Source organism: Myxocyprinus asiaticus, chromosome 21, assembly GCF_019703515.2.
Source record: "Myxocyprinus asiaticus isolate MX2 ecotype Aquarium Trade chromosome 21, UBuf_Myxa_2, whole genome shotgun sequence".
NCBI classification, from domain to species: Eukaryota; Metazoa; Chordata; class Actinopteri; order Cypriniformes; family Catostomidae; genus Myxocyprinus; species Myxocyprinus asiaticus.
Window position 1 is genome coordinate 40,779,809 of NC_059364.1, and position 14,797 is coordinate 40,794,605.

The 14,797-nt window shown below is 41.1% G+C and overlaps 1 protein-coding gene across 2 annotated transcripts in view; it reads right to left on the reverse strand.

The window, feature by feature from the left end:
- LOC127412508 (calcium uptake protein 1, mitochondrial-like) overlaps window positions 1-14,797 on the reverse strand; it is a 104,011-nt gene that overhangs the window by 12,875 nt on the left and 76,339 nt on the right. For both annotated transcript variants that reach the window (XM_051648969.1, XM_051648968.1), the window contains exons 6-10: window positions 12,307-12,421; window positions 10,121-10,203; window positions 7,783-7,983; window positions 3,747-3,884; window positions 684-792 (exon numbers count right to left, since the gene is read on the reverse strand). In XM_051648969.1, the coding sequence (XP_051504929.1) occupies window positions 684-792; window positions 3,747-3,884; window positions 7,783-7,983; window positions 10,121-10,203; window positions 12,307-12,421 (646 nt within the window). The remainder of the gene's footprint in view (window positions 1-683; window positions 793-3,746; window positions 3,885-7,782; window positions 7,984-10,120; window positions 10,204-12,306; window positions 12,422-14,797) is intronic.

Here is a 14,797-nt window from a genome sequence, read left to right on the forward strand (position 1 = left end):
ACACTATACTGTACTATGGCTTTGATAAACATCATGTGAATAAGTCTTTTAGAAGCTTTGTCTATGACAGTATGCTCCATCTAGTTGAAAAAAATAAAAAAATAAAAAAATCAAGTAGCTTAAATGTAGCAAGCTACGTTTCGCATGTAGCTTGTAGTGTAACTTGCTACTTTCTCTGAAGTGTAGTTTTCAGCTTCGCTTAACAAATTTTTCTGTTGAGTAGTTGTTAGCTTAGCTTGCTAAATTTTTTGAGTAGCTTGCCCAACACGGTGTATGTGTTTGTGTGTGTGACAGTGTAGAAGATTAAAGTACTGCTGGGAAGAGCGCCAGCAGCAGTGAAATGGGATGCATCTGGTGGAGTGTTTAACAGTCCAGAGGATCTGCTGATGGTGGGAGTGAGAGGAGGAGGAGGAGAAATCAATGATGCAATATGGAGATTAGAATTGGGAATTCTCTCATTAGAAAGTAAGTCTCCCAAAGCCAGATCTTTGATGATAGATGTGAAATGTGGTTCACTTAGCAGCCTATTCTGACCAAGAAAAGCCCACTTACACATAAAGGGACCGTTTAAGTAACCAGTCAAGCGACCAACCATGGTGTGTGCTCTCCATGTGACATTTAGGCTGTGTTCTGTTTCAGGATGAGATTACAGTAGAGTTGAGATTTTGTGAACATGTTTGTACCTTTATCTATTGAGGCACCCGCCATGTGATAGAAACTCAGTGCAGTGTCCACGTCATTCACATTCTTCAGGAAGGTGAAGAAGTTCTCCACTTCTTCAAAAGTGATACCCTAAAAACAGACAGAGAAAGACACAATTTATTATAAAGCAAATCATTTAGTTTAATTCTTTAATGATGATTATTCATTGAGCTCAGTTAGAAAGACGAGTATTAGTTAAGAAAAACATGCTGTGTTTGCAATGAGCACAGAGCTGTTTTCATACTCTAGAGTGCTGTAGTGCTTTCATGCTAACGTAAGTGGCTGACGTAACGTTTACACTCGTCCTGCCAAACATCTCAGCTGCTCCTCGACGAAATTAGTGTAATTGGATGAATCTCAAGAAGCCTGTAAAGAACATGTCTGTCATATTTCAACCAAAATAAAAATATACAGAATTACACCCCTCCCCCCCCAGAAGGTCTGCTGTGGCACAAGTCACAGAAAATTTTAATGATGGTTATAGGGGGAGCCTGGGTAGCTCAGTGAGTAAAGACGCTGACTATCACTCCTGGAGTCGCGAGTTCGAATCCAGGGTGTGCTGAGTGACTCCAGCCAGGTCTCCTAAGCAACCAAATTGGCCCGTTTGCTAGGGAGGGTAGAGTCACATGGGGTAACCTCCTCGTGGTCGTGATTAGTGGTTCTCACACTCAATGGGGTGCGTGGTAAATTGTGTGTGGACCGCAGAGGGTAGCATGAGCCTCCGTATGCTGGGTGTCTCCGCGGTGTCATGCACAACAAGCCACGTGATAAGATGCACGGATTGGCGGTCTATGAAGCGGAGGCAACTGAGACATGTCCTCTGCCACCCGGATTGAGGGGAGTCACTATGCCACCATGAGGACTTAGAGCGCATTGGGAATTGGGCATTCCAAATTGGGAAAAAATAAATAAATAAAAAAAATAAATGATGGTTACAGGACGAATGCGTCACAACAGAGTGCATCGCACCATGCATATGGGGCTGCTTAACTGCAGACCGGTCAGAGAGCCCATGATGACCCTTCTCCACCGTCAAAAGCGCCTACATTGGGCACGCGGGTGTTGGAACTGGACCTTGGAGCAATGGAAGAACGAAGAAAATGAAGAACCCCTTCATGGCAATGGTATTCCCTGATGGCACTGGCCTCTTTCAGCAGGATAATGCACCCTGCCACACTGCACACATTGTTCGGGAATGGTTTGTGGAACACAATGAAGAGCTGACCTCCAAATTCCCCAGATCTCAATCTGATTGTGTATCTGTGGGATGTACTGGACCAACAAGTCAGATCCACGGCGGCTCCACCACGCAACTTATAGGACTTGCAGAATCTACTGCTAATGTCTTGGTGCCAGATACCACAGGACACCTTCAGGGGTCTTGTAGAGTCCATGCTTCAGCAAGTCGGCACTGTTTTGGTGGCATGCGGAGGACCAACGGCATATTAGGCAGGTGGTCATAATGTTTTGGCTCATCAGTGTATAAATTAATATATTACTTAATTTATCAAGTATGTACACTGTACATCATGGACATATTCTTTATACACTGAAAACCATATAAAGTTGACTTTACTCAAATTAATTGAGGGGGTATTCCACATAGCCTCAATTGTGTACTCAATCGTTTGAGTTATTAACACTTAAAATCTTAAGTATAAAAATTTAAAATATGTTCAAAGAGCATAGATATTTGAGGCCCAAAACTTGACATTTCAAGCAATGCTTAACCCTCCTATGGTATTCGCAGTCAAAATTGGCCGACTACTGAAACTGAATGGGAAAGAACAAAAAAAAAAAAAAAAGAGCATTTTTTTTTTTTTATCTGTTAAATACAATCAATAAATCAGCCACAATGCAGAAAAAACAGACAGAAATAACAGGGTGAGACGATAACACACTCACACACACACAAACATCAATAAGTGACACTATAATGTACACTATATGGCCAAAAATATGTGGACACCCCCTTCTAATTAAAGAGTCAGGTTACTCCGTTAATACCAGTGAAGATAAATCATAATTCTACTCCAAACAATGGCATTCTAGGGCATTCGGTGCTTCCAACTTTATGGCAACAGGGGAGAGCCCTTTTCTATTTCAGCATGAAAATGCCCCTGTGCACAAAACAAAGTCCATAAAGAAATGGTTTACTGTGTCTGATGTGGAAGAAATTGACTGGACTGCACAAAGCCCAGACCTGAACCCCACTGAACACCTTTGGGGTGAATTGGAATGCCAACTGAAAGCCAGGCCCCATCGCCCAACATCAGTGCTGGACCTCAGTGATGCACTTGTGTCTGAATGGGAACAAATCCCTGCAGCCATGTCACTACATACAGTATAGTGGAAAGCCTTCCCAGAAGAGTGGAAGTTGTTATTGCACCAAAGGGGGAAATTGATGCATATGGTTTTGAAATTGAAGTTTCATCAAGCACATATGGTGTCCACAAACTTGTGGCCATATAGTGTACAGTCCAATGAGAATCACCAACAAGGATTATTACCAAAAAGTCAAGTAAAATGTCTGGATAAGAATTTGTGGGGTAAATGTACATAACTGTCCTGAAAATAATGTTACAATGAAAATGAAATATTAACAATACTAAAAAATGTGTTCCATTCTGAGCTAAGGGTTTGGGGTTAATTAGTCTTTAATGAGTCTAGGGCTCTGTGAGGGACAATTATTGGGATTGAGACTCTTATCAAGAATAAGAGAAAATTTACAAATTAACCATGCGACCCACTAAACAGCGCTACGAAGATCCATTTCCTTGCCTGACCCATTAAATGCTCATTCATTAACAGTAAAATTAAAAAATGTACACTGATATGGCAATGTGAAATGTCACATCATAAAGGTTTTAACCCCTGCTGTATATTGAATGGGTCATTTCATGAGGAACCAATTTTCCTTGATCCTTTGATATAAAAGAGCTTGATGTACTATGATAACACATAATATAACTGTCAGAACCTGGAACTACATTGACATTTCACACTCACAGCATACAGCACTGTAAGATTGGCGGTTTGCCCACCTGAGCATCCTTGAACATTCTTTTGAGGTTCTTCTGCATCTGCTTGAGTTTGCGAGACTGAACTCCACTGTAGGCCAACAGCATTCCTCCAAACTGCTTCTCTGTGATCCTGCCATCTACCGGATCATTCCTCTCAAACTACACACACACACATACACAGTGAGTGCTGAATAATGGCATCAGAAGTGAATCTTGTGCTCAGCTGGTCAATATAATTTACAATGCATGTTCCACTGAATACTTAAGCATGGGGTTGGCTGTGCCAAGTCACAAAAGCTTAGTAATTTAAACCAGGTTCCCACTCTTTCCAAGGCACAATTTTCCAGGACATTTCCAGGACATTTTATGTGCCCAGCAATGGTAATATTTAAGCAAAAACACATGCGTCCATTTAAATCAAGCTTTTATTTTGCCGTTTCTGTTTTTTTATTTTTTATGGTAGTTTCTCACCTCCAGATAAGCATTTTGCTCCATGGCCCAGTGTAATTATTAATCCCCGTAAAGCTGTGATTCAATGAAATAAAATACATAGTCTGTATGTGCTGCACACTTCAGAGTGCTCTCTGTTTCTGTCATCTCACACACACAAGAGCGAGCACTTTAAGGTTCCTCTGGTACCATGAGCTCGCTGGTCTGCTGAGGCCCCCTTCAAGTTGTTGAGGGGGTGGGTGTGGAACTGCTATGCACTCGCTAGTCTGCTGAGGCCCCATTCAAGTTGTAGAGTTGTCAACAACCGCTCCTCCCGCTTGGCCACGGGAGTTGTAGGCCCCTGGGCTTCAGCCCATGCGTTAATGCACCCCTGCGCATGATAATCATGATGAGGTGTTTTCAGTGTATGAGCGGCCTGCTCTACACATTCATTTTGATGTGCACATCACTTGCAGATTATTCATTTATTCAATTAAATCAGAGACTTTTTTAGTTTAATTATCACACTAGGACATATCACAATTTTAATTTGATTAATTTTACATTCAAACATTAATTTTCATCCAAATGTGTCATATTCCATGACATTCTGCGTTTTATTGCTAATGTAATTTATATGACTGGATTCTGTTTTCCACATACTACATGTGGTAACTGCGGTATAAGCTGACTCCGATCGTTGAATTATTGTAAATTAATTCACATCCCGAGGTATTAAGGCCGAATCACCACGCTACCAACCCAGTGTGAATTATTTTTTTTTTTTAATCAGTGGTTGAATATGAATAAGTTTATAACCCACTGGGATGCAAACTCACGAGAGGCGATCATCTGACAATCACTGATCCACGTTTCACCCCTTTTTGATGGGGTGAGCAAGAGACAGACACAGTGGGTGTGGCGTCAAGCCTCAGAGAAGCATTTATTGGAAATAATGATAAAAATAACACGTCCATAAAAGGGGAAAATAAAGTGTCCAGGGGGGGAATAGTGTTCATAATAAAGGGGGAATCTGGCATCCTTAAGGTGAGACGGGGGCTCCGTGAATGGCAGGTTAGTGTCTTTGGAATGGCCCAGGCATGAGCTGGGTCCGTCGGCCGCACACGCTCCCCTCCAGGGTCCACGGCGCAAGGGGCGGCGGCGTTCTTGGTGGCCTGACTTCCCAGGCCCGCGGCAGGTGAGAGGGGAAGGCGGCCCGTCGGCCGCGATGTGTGCTGTTCTCCCCCGGCGACTCATTTAATCCATCTGGGGGTCCGAGGAGTGGGTCCGGCGGCGCATCCACTCGTCCGAACCCTCCCAGCTCTGGTCCTGGGCGTGCGAGGATGCCAGCGTGTGCACACATGGAGATTTGAATCTCCGCTGTCAGAATGAGGCTTATTAATTATGCACCTCTTCTCGCTCCCCTGCCCAACTCCCGTTGTGAGCCTGGCTGAAGGGCGGCCCTAAGAGGCGGGGCGACGATGATGAGCCGGAGGGATAGATCATTCCGCCACACCTTCCACATGACAAGCATTTCAGAAAGCATCACGGAGGGGTGAATTTACGAGTTTGCCACGCATGAAAGCCGGAGGAGTGCATAATACACATTGAAACCATGTATTTGGAAGTGAAAAAAAATGGCAATTGCTTTGATTGCAGAAAATAAAGAGGACTCGACTTGTTTATGTTTAGGCCTTAGCGTTTTGTAGTTCAATAACTGGGGTCTCTGGATACTCGGAAACGATAAGGTAATAATTAATTAAAATAAAGGATAAGACATTCAATATCTCTTCTTAAATTTGGACAGTTTAAAAATATTTCTTGTAGCTTTGTACTCTCAAAGACAACATTTGTGTGAGGCAAAAACGTGCGTGAAAAACATTTTGGTGTGAAGTTGGAGCCAAGGTTGCGCTGACGTGTCACTTCATAAACTTTAATGTATTCGGGAGCGCTGATGTGAGTCATGTGAAAGCCCCTGCAACGTGTATAAACATCAGTCACTTTTACGCATTAATAGCTCTTCCTCCCTTTTCTCTCCGTGATGAACAAGGTAGACTCACATGCTGATGCTGAAGTAAACGAACAACATGCCCCTCTCTTTCCTCGGTCGGTACATGTACCAGGTCATTCAGTTTGTTTATGAATGAGAAGTTTCACAAGTGCCACTTCTCACTGTGCATGCGCTGCTGTAGTCAAGCACACGATTGGCCGTAGCTGTAACCAATCAAGTGATCTGCCGCATTTGGACCGCGACTGCCAAGTGCACGATTGGGCACTGTTGTAATCAATCACGAGGGTGCAAGCGTCCTTAACCATTGACGTTGTTACACAATGCGCAGCCGTCGACAGTGACAAAACGATACGAATGTGTATTTGACTCCTATTCCGAGCCCCCATCATTACCATGTTTTTGTACATGTAAAGAAACCTTGCTAGCAACACAGTCAAACCGTTTTATTATACTAAAATATTTTGCAGGACAAATAATTATTTTCCAGGACATTTAGGTATTTTCTAATTTTCCATGACTTTTCAATGATTGGAAAACTGCACTGCAAAATTCCAGGTTTTCCAGGACGCGTGGGAACCCTGTTAATGTTAGCTGACAGCAAAAGTCGAATAGCTCTCTCTCACTGGAATGCATCAGAGTTATACCATTAGATTCACAAACTTTTTTTTTATATTGAAAAAAGTTGCTTGCACATTCTTCAAAAAATCTAATTTTCAGTTTTATTGAAGTAATAGGGGTTTGGCAAAACATGAGTAAATTATGTCAGAGTAACAAACCCTTTAAAGGGGATATAATGCATTAGCCATATTTAGTGACTGTCGGGGCTGTAAAAATGCTTATCTCGGCTCTCTGTAATTTTAGATTTAAAAGCTGAGGTGAGAGTGTCCTGCAGGTGGGAGCTGTTAGCAGATAGAAGGTGGAATATCTGCCAGATGAGAGAGCTGCTGTCTCAGCACATATCTCAAAGACCAGATAAAGACAGAGAGAGAGAGAGCGAAATAAAGGTCTCAGTGACAGCAGCTGCCTAAAGAACTGACACTCTCTCGGACACAGAGGAGGTTACGTCACACTTGCTCAGTCCAGACTGCTGTCAACTGCTCTATAGCCCTTGGTAACCTTGTTATGTGCACCCCTCAGATGTCTGATCATTTGTTCTGTTGTTTGTTCTTTCTTCCTTTCAAGCTGGTCTGTTTGATGGTTTTAGAGTGGTTTTGGGGACTGCTCAGGCTGGGAGACTAGCTGGCTGATAGACTAAACTGCAGCTGAGCACTAGACCAGCTAGAGCAGCTTATACCAGCTAAGACCAGCAAACCAGTTTAAGCTTCTTTAATATGTTTTTCTCAGCAGGATTATTTTTTTCTTACTTTTCTTTCTTCCCTTTTCTTCAACAGCTCAACCCATCTCCTCACACTTAACACTAAATTAGGATTAATACCCTCTTATTTCCAGGAAAATATTCTGTGTGGAATGAGGTAACAAATGAAATTATGCCCAATGTCCCCTGAGACTGCGCTTCAATTGGAGAGAGCTAAAAGTTACTTCAAACTTCAAATTTATTTTTCTGTTATCTATTATATGTAGTCTATACTTCTCCCTCCTTCTTTCTCGGCCCAGTACCTCAAGTTTAAGCACGTCATGCTGCAATTTTCTCTGGAACTCCAGGAAACTGCCTATGGTGAGTTTGCCTTTCAAGTCAGCACCGAAAAAGTAGGTGGTGAGAGCTGAACTGCAGCCTCCGGACTTCAGAGTGTTTCCTGTGGTGGAGCGATCTCTGTGCCTCATCCCCATACTGGTCTGAGAACGAATGATACTCTGAACCTGCAAAAACACAAAGAGACAGATGAAAGAGGAAGAACGAGAACAAGGAGGAGGATAAGTAGGAGAAAAAGGAGGAGCAGGTGGAGAAGTAGCATTAGGAGGGGAAGCAGGAGGAGGAGGAGAAAAACTAGAAGAGGTAGGAGAAGAGAATAGAAGAATAAGATGATTAAATGGAGGAGAACGGGAGAAAGGGATGAGAACAAAGAGAATGAGAAGCAGGGGAAGAATGAGAGGAAGAAGCAGGAAAAGAAGATTGAAAAGAAGAAAAAGTAGGAAGAGGAGGATGAGGAGGAGAAAGGAGGAGGAGAAGCAGCAGCAGAAGAAGAAAAAGGAGGAGGAGGAGGAGAACAAGATAATGAAAAAGAGGAGAATGAGAGAAAGGGAGGAGGAGAATGAGGAGAAGTAGGAGAAGCAGGAGAAGAATGAGAGGAAGGAGGAGGAGGAGGAGGAGAAAGGAGGAGGATAAAAGCAGAAGAAGAAGAAAAGGAGGAGGAGGAGAAGGAAGTGGAGAAGAAGCATGAGAAGAAAAAAGATGATGAACAGGAGGAAAAGGAGAGAAAGGGAGGAGGAGAAGCAGGAGAAGAATGAGAGGAAGGAGGAGGAGAAGCAGGAGGAGGAGGAGGAGTAGAAGAATGAGGTTGAGAGGCAGGAGAAGAATAAAAAGTAGGAGGAGGAGGAGGAAGGAGGAGAAAAAGCAGAAGAAGAAAAAAGGAGGAGGAGGAGAAGGAGAGGGAAGACGAGAAGCAAGAGAACAAAAAATACGATGAAAAGGAGAAGGAGAGAAAGGGAGGAGGAGAACGAGGAGGAGGAGGAGAACGAGAAGAAAAAGTAGGAAGATGAGGAGGAGGGGTAGGAGAGGAAGGAGAAAAATAAAAATTTGGAGAAGAAGAATGAGGAGGAGAATGAGAAGAAGTAGGAGAAGGAGAGGGAAGAGGAGGAGGAGCAGGAGAAGAAAAAAGACGGAGAAGGACACAAATGAGAAAAATAGTAGAAAAAGTAGGAGGAAGAGGAGAAAGAGGAGGAGAAGAGTAGAATGAGAAGGAGAATGAAAGGGAGAAGAAAAAAGATGGAGAAGGACAAGAAGCAGTAGTAGAAAAACAATGAGGAGGAGGAGGAGGAGGAGGATATGTAGAAAAAGCTGAAGGAGAAGCAAAAATAAGTTGAAGCAGCAGGAGGAGAAGGAAGTAGTAGTAGGAGGAGTAGAAGAAAAAGAAGTTGATAAACTCTGGAAGGTGCTCTCCTCTTCAGAAATCCTTTAAAAAAAAACAAAACTCTCTTTTCTAAAGTTATTTTTTGTAATTCATTGATGCAACCCTGACCTAAAGCTGAAATCCACAGAGAAGAACTGTACAGTTTGCTTTCTTTAATTGTCTTGAAACACTTCCAGAATGTAAATGTCTACAAGACAAGAGCTCTGGGACAAATTCAAGGAGTTCATTTCAGGGTGAAGTTCTAACTGTTCAGGTGTCCAGGGACTGAGGAAGGTTCAGCTGGAACTGGGTAATTGTCACAAGGACATCAAGGGCATTTAACTCCTGTAGTTCTATGGGAATAATGGTAGTGTGCTGTTTAGCAGTGATTTTTGTGAGGATCTGGGACACCACCTTAAGAGAAGCATCAATAAATCACTGACTGCACAAATTCTGCAATTTAATAAATCATTTCAACAGGGTTTGTTGGTAAGATCAAGCAATTTTGATGTATTCCTTTAAATTTAAGCCTAGCATTTCAGAATCAGCAGCTGTAAAACACTGTATTTGATGTTATGAATGAAAGGAGTGCGAATTTTGTTTTCTGTAAACCATAGGCCATATTCTGCATAGTCTCACTACTGGTGTTCCACATGCCCAGGAAAGAGTGTTAAATATTCTCTTTGATGTGACTGTAGTATATTAGCTCTGTTGAACACATACAGTGTTCTTGCCTAATGGGTGCAGCATGTACCCATGATGCTTTGTGAAACACTCAGTGACTTTGCAAAGAAAAGGCAAATGTAGGCAGAAGGGCAAATTCAAATAACAAAACTTACATTGAACAGATTGTAAATATATAGCAGCTCTATTTCAGAACATTTTCATTTGATTAAGTTTAGATATGATACTAAAAAGCGTCTTTGAGGGTCTGTGTGTTCACCTACTTGCTCAAACTCCTCAAGGTCGACCTCTCCATCTCCATTCAAGTCAAACATTTTGAAGGCGATCTCAAAGTTCCTCTGAGGAGCTGCAAAAGGAATGAAATAGAGAAAACATATTAAAGTTTATAAATAGGGGTGCAAAACGGGGTTTACAACATGATTTGGCATTGAATACCATACTAGCACCAAAATTACCTTTTTTATGTATGTCCTATAAAGCCTACAAATAACCTCAAAGATAATATGAAACGATAATAACAGAACATCATATATTGAACAAGATGCCTGTAGCTTACTCTGCAACAAAACCGCAACTCAACTGTTGCAGCGTTTCGAAATGAGCAGAAACTGCGTGGTGACTAAAAACGTTTTCCCACATCCAGAAGTAATAAGCACCAAATATTTTAGAGACATTACTCTGAAAACAAAGCAGAATAAGTTGGCACTGTCTTATTGATTGATATGCAACTTAAAAGGTATGACTCCACTCTCATTTACAAACAAATTCTGTATCTCTTACAATAGCTTTTCAAAAATGTAGGTATAATTATAAAGCTTTATCTACTCCGTGCCAGTGGTATAGAAAAACTATGGAAATTTACCATTGCTCTTGCATAGCAACAACAACAGTGTAATAGCAGTATTTGTAGTAAAAGCACAGTAAACGTTTACATGGGCACCAGAAAGCGGCTTATTGCGGGAAAGCAGCATTCCCGTTTACATGCACTGTATAAGCGGTGTACTCTTTATACCTGTATATAGCAACATAATTTCCCTTCGATGCTTGTGTAAATAACAAACATTTCCAGATTTATTTCCAGATATTCCAGAGATGTTTGTGTGTTTGTAACCTTAACTTCAATATTGGGGTTCCCCTCTTACATAAAACTCTGGGATTCCCCCAATGTGCATGTGCATATACGCGAACGTGAGGGACCATCGATATTTTATATTAGTGTGTATAAATGGGTATAGTTTATAGTGTATGTGCTTTTCCCACTGTACTCCTACTTTCCGCTTTGTTGACTTGTTGTTGGGCTCCATCCTATGACGTTTGTTATCCGGTCTGTGCTTATGCATTTACATCACCACATTAAGCCGTGTTCTCCAGGAGAAACCTGGGTGTGTTAAATCGCTTTCTCTTAATCCCTTAAACGCCGTAAGGAAAACGGCGTTCTTGTTTACATGACGTTTCAGAACACAGCTAACTGCCAAAACCCTGGAATAAACAGTTTTCTTAAGTGCATATAAATGCAGTCAATAAAAGTATTTAAAAATTTTAAGGAATTACACTGTAGTTAATACAGTATTTGTAATGAAAAATACACTAAAAACATTTTAAAATATGTAACTAAAACTACCACAGCTACAAATTAAAAATGAAGCAAACTTCCTCACTCTCCTAATAGATTTCGAATGAATCTACGAAATTCCGCGGCCGAAGAAGCCATGGGCGGCATTAAGCGCATGTGAAACCAGCAAAAATCTAATTTCCAAGCAGCCTCTTTTTAAAGCTGCATTTTATACTCTGTGAGAGTGAAGGTAAAAAGAAACTTGCTACTAAAATGATATCCTTGTCCATTGTGAATACCCTTACAAAAAATCTAAACTAGCCGCAAACTTGCCATTCGTTATTTTCCCATGCAAATGAGCTTTTGATTCGCCGCAAATGTTTGCCAGTAGTTTGCAGCTCTTCGCCAGTAGTGGTGAACCTTTCAGCAAACCTTTGTTAACAATGGACAATTTGCCGCAAGTTTATCAATTTGTCACAATCTCATTTGCATGTGAAAATTATCAGTGGCAAATTTGCTGCAAGTTTGCAGCAAATTTGCCATGAACTCGCGATTTTCGTAAGGGTATTCAGTGAAGCTGTGTACGAAGCACCACCCACACAGAGGTCACTGCCAAACCAAGCAAATTCCTATAGGTCAATGTGGAAAATTCGCCTGTCAAAGTTCACCAAACAGGAAATACGCAAGGGCAAATTCTTCAACAGAAGTCCAACCGAAGTCCACTGCCAATAGGTGTCAATTCAAAGTCCAAGAACCTACTATCATATCGGCCAGCAAAACATAAACAAAAAGTTACTTTATTTTAGAAATTATTTTTGTAAATACTAAAGACTCCAGTGTCTGATAAATTCTGATAAAAACACAATGGTAACGGAAAACACACTCAGATACACTCACTGGAGAGGACGGTCGTGAGGAAGATGTAGTCAGAGAAAGAGATGAGTCCACATTCTCCCAGTGTGTAGAAGATGCTTCCCTCATCAGCAAACCTCTCTCGGTCCTGAGTGATCTTCTACAGGTGCCCACAGAGAAACAGAGATAGAGTGTGTCAGCACTGCTTCTCCTAAACACTAGGTGGCACATTTGAGTCCTGTTTGAAATGAGAGCTCCATACAGTGTGAACAGAGCAGCAGATAGAGGTACTAGCATGCTAACACTGACGCCACACAGTACAATCATGCAATGCTGCATTCTCATACAAGAGACGAGTAAGAGAGGAAACAGCATGAAAAACAAAATTAAAAAATTTGTTATGTTAAAATTGCTGGGCATCATAGGCCTGTTCAAATTAAGTAGGTTTCCTATCCAAACAACATTTGCAGGGCTCACTGGCACATTTGAATCTTTAAATCAGGTGGGATGCCTGCCTAAACAGCAATTTTGGGCATCCTATGTGTGTACAAAGGTTAACATTAAACACGTTGGTTGCCTTAACATTCTATGATGACCATAATATTTTCTAGGTAGGCAGCTCACTAGATTTCTAGACGCAGCCAATGTGTCTATTATGAATAACAACATTAACTGCAAGTAATCACTTAGTTGGCTTTACAAATCCCGAGAACACACTGTATTTGATACTTCTGGTTCACATTTCATAAGTCTGAGCGAAGGTGACTCCACAGTTGTGTGAACACAGTTTTCATCCTGTGTTTTGACATAAAACAGACAGTGACTGAAGAACAGATGCCACACACTCAGAATAATTAAGTGTGGGAATACACACACACATACACATAGCATGCCAGTTCAGCATCTGTTGACATATTGTGTTACCTCTGTCTGGGATGGATCCCATCAGTGTGTAAAGGGGAAGATAAAACGGGTTAAAACACAACCTGACCATTACGCAGTAAATCAGGGCTGCCACACATCATATGCGTACAAATGCACCATTGTGACTACATTCATCCGGTTGCAGCCTTTGACTTCTTCATGCTAACACACACACACACACACACACACACACTTATGCAATATCCCAGATACACTGCCCACTCAACACACACTCTCCCTCTGAAATAACACTGAATAAACAAGCTGTAACATGATACAAGCCAATTATATATGATATATACCTCCATCTTGACTTCAGCGTCACTAGATCATAAATAGAAAATGAGATTTCCCCCTGAAACTCTTATTAGTCATGTTTTCCTAAGGCTCGTACAGGGTTAGGGATTTGACGAACACCTAACCCTAATTATAGAGCTTAACAGTTCCTGTCCACTTATATAATATAGTGCTGCATAACAGAGCATCACAGAAGTGAGATATTGTTTAAATATAATACAATTACTATTGACTTATTATTATTATTATTATTAGTAGTATAACAGTGAATATTACATAACTATACAGTAGTGGTCTATTTCTGTCATACTTTTTTCATTTGAATTGAGCTTTTATTTTGAAGTGTTTCTGTGTTTTGACCAAGGAGTTCTGACATAATGACAGCAGATTCCCAATCTGGAAAAGCCAGTCGCTATGTGACTCAAAGTGATTTTTAAACCGCGAAAGGCTACTATTTAAATAAATAAATATGAAGTCTGTATATGACTCGTGCTAAAAGGTGAAATAGCACTATATATTGCAAACTGTATATTTATCACTTTAAATCACAGCTTTTGCTGTTAAATAATCTCACTAGGACATGACGTGATTATTATTTGTGCGCTGAATGTTTATGTCTGACATTCGTATGTCAGATGGTATCGGTTTTTGGTATTGGAGCATTTTTACGAGCACTAGTACCAGTACATGAGCGCAGTATCAGACCCGATTCCAATATCAGTATCGTATCGGGACATCACTAAACATAAGCATATACAATCAATTTACCAACCTCGGAGCTCACGGTATGTCTGTGTCTAAAGGTTTATAAATAGCCTGCGGTCAAATATTTTTGTATGTTAAAGGGTTAGCTCATCATTTACTCACCCTCATGCCATCCCAGGTGTATATGACTTCCTTTCTTCAGCAGAATATATTTGAAGAAAAAAACTTAGCTCAGTAGGTCCTTAAAACGTAAGTGGATGGCGATACCACCTTTGAAGCTCCCAGAAGAACAGACAGTCAGCATAAACGTCATTCATACAACTTCACTGGTTACATTAATGTCTTCTAAATTAACGATCGCTTCTGGTGTGAAAAATATCAGTATTTAAGTACTTATTAACTATAAATCATTGCTTCCGGTGAGCAGCAGTACACGCGACATAATCGCGTTGGCACGTTCCCGCGAGAACAGACGCAAGTGCGACACAATCGGAAGAGCAGCGCTGTTTACAATTGAGTAGGAGGAACACTGTACAGAAGATTTTGATTTAAATCTGTATTTGTATCTGTATTTTTACTCACAATGGTGCATTTCTGTGCTCATCCTGGA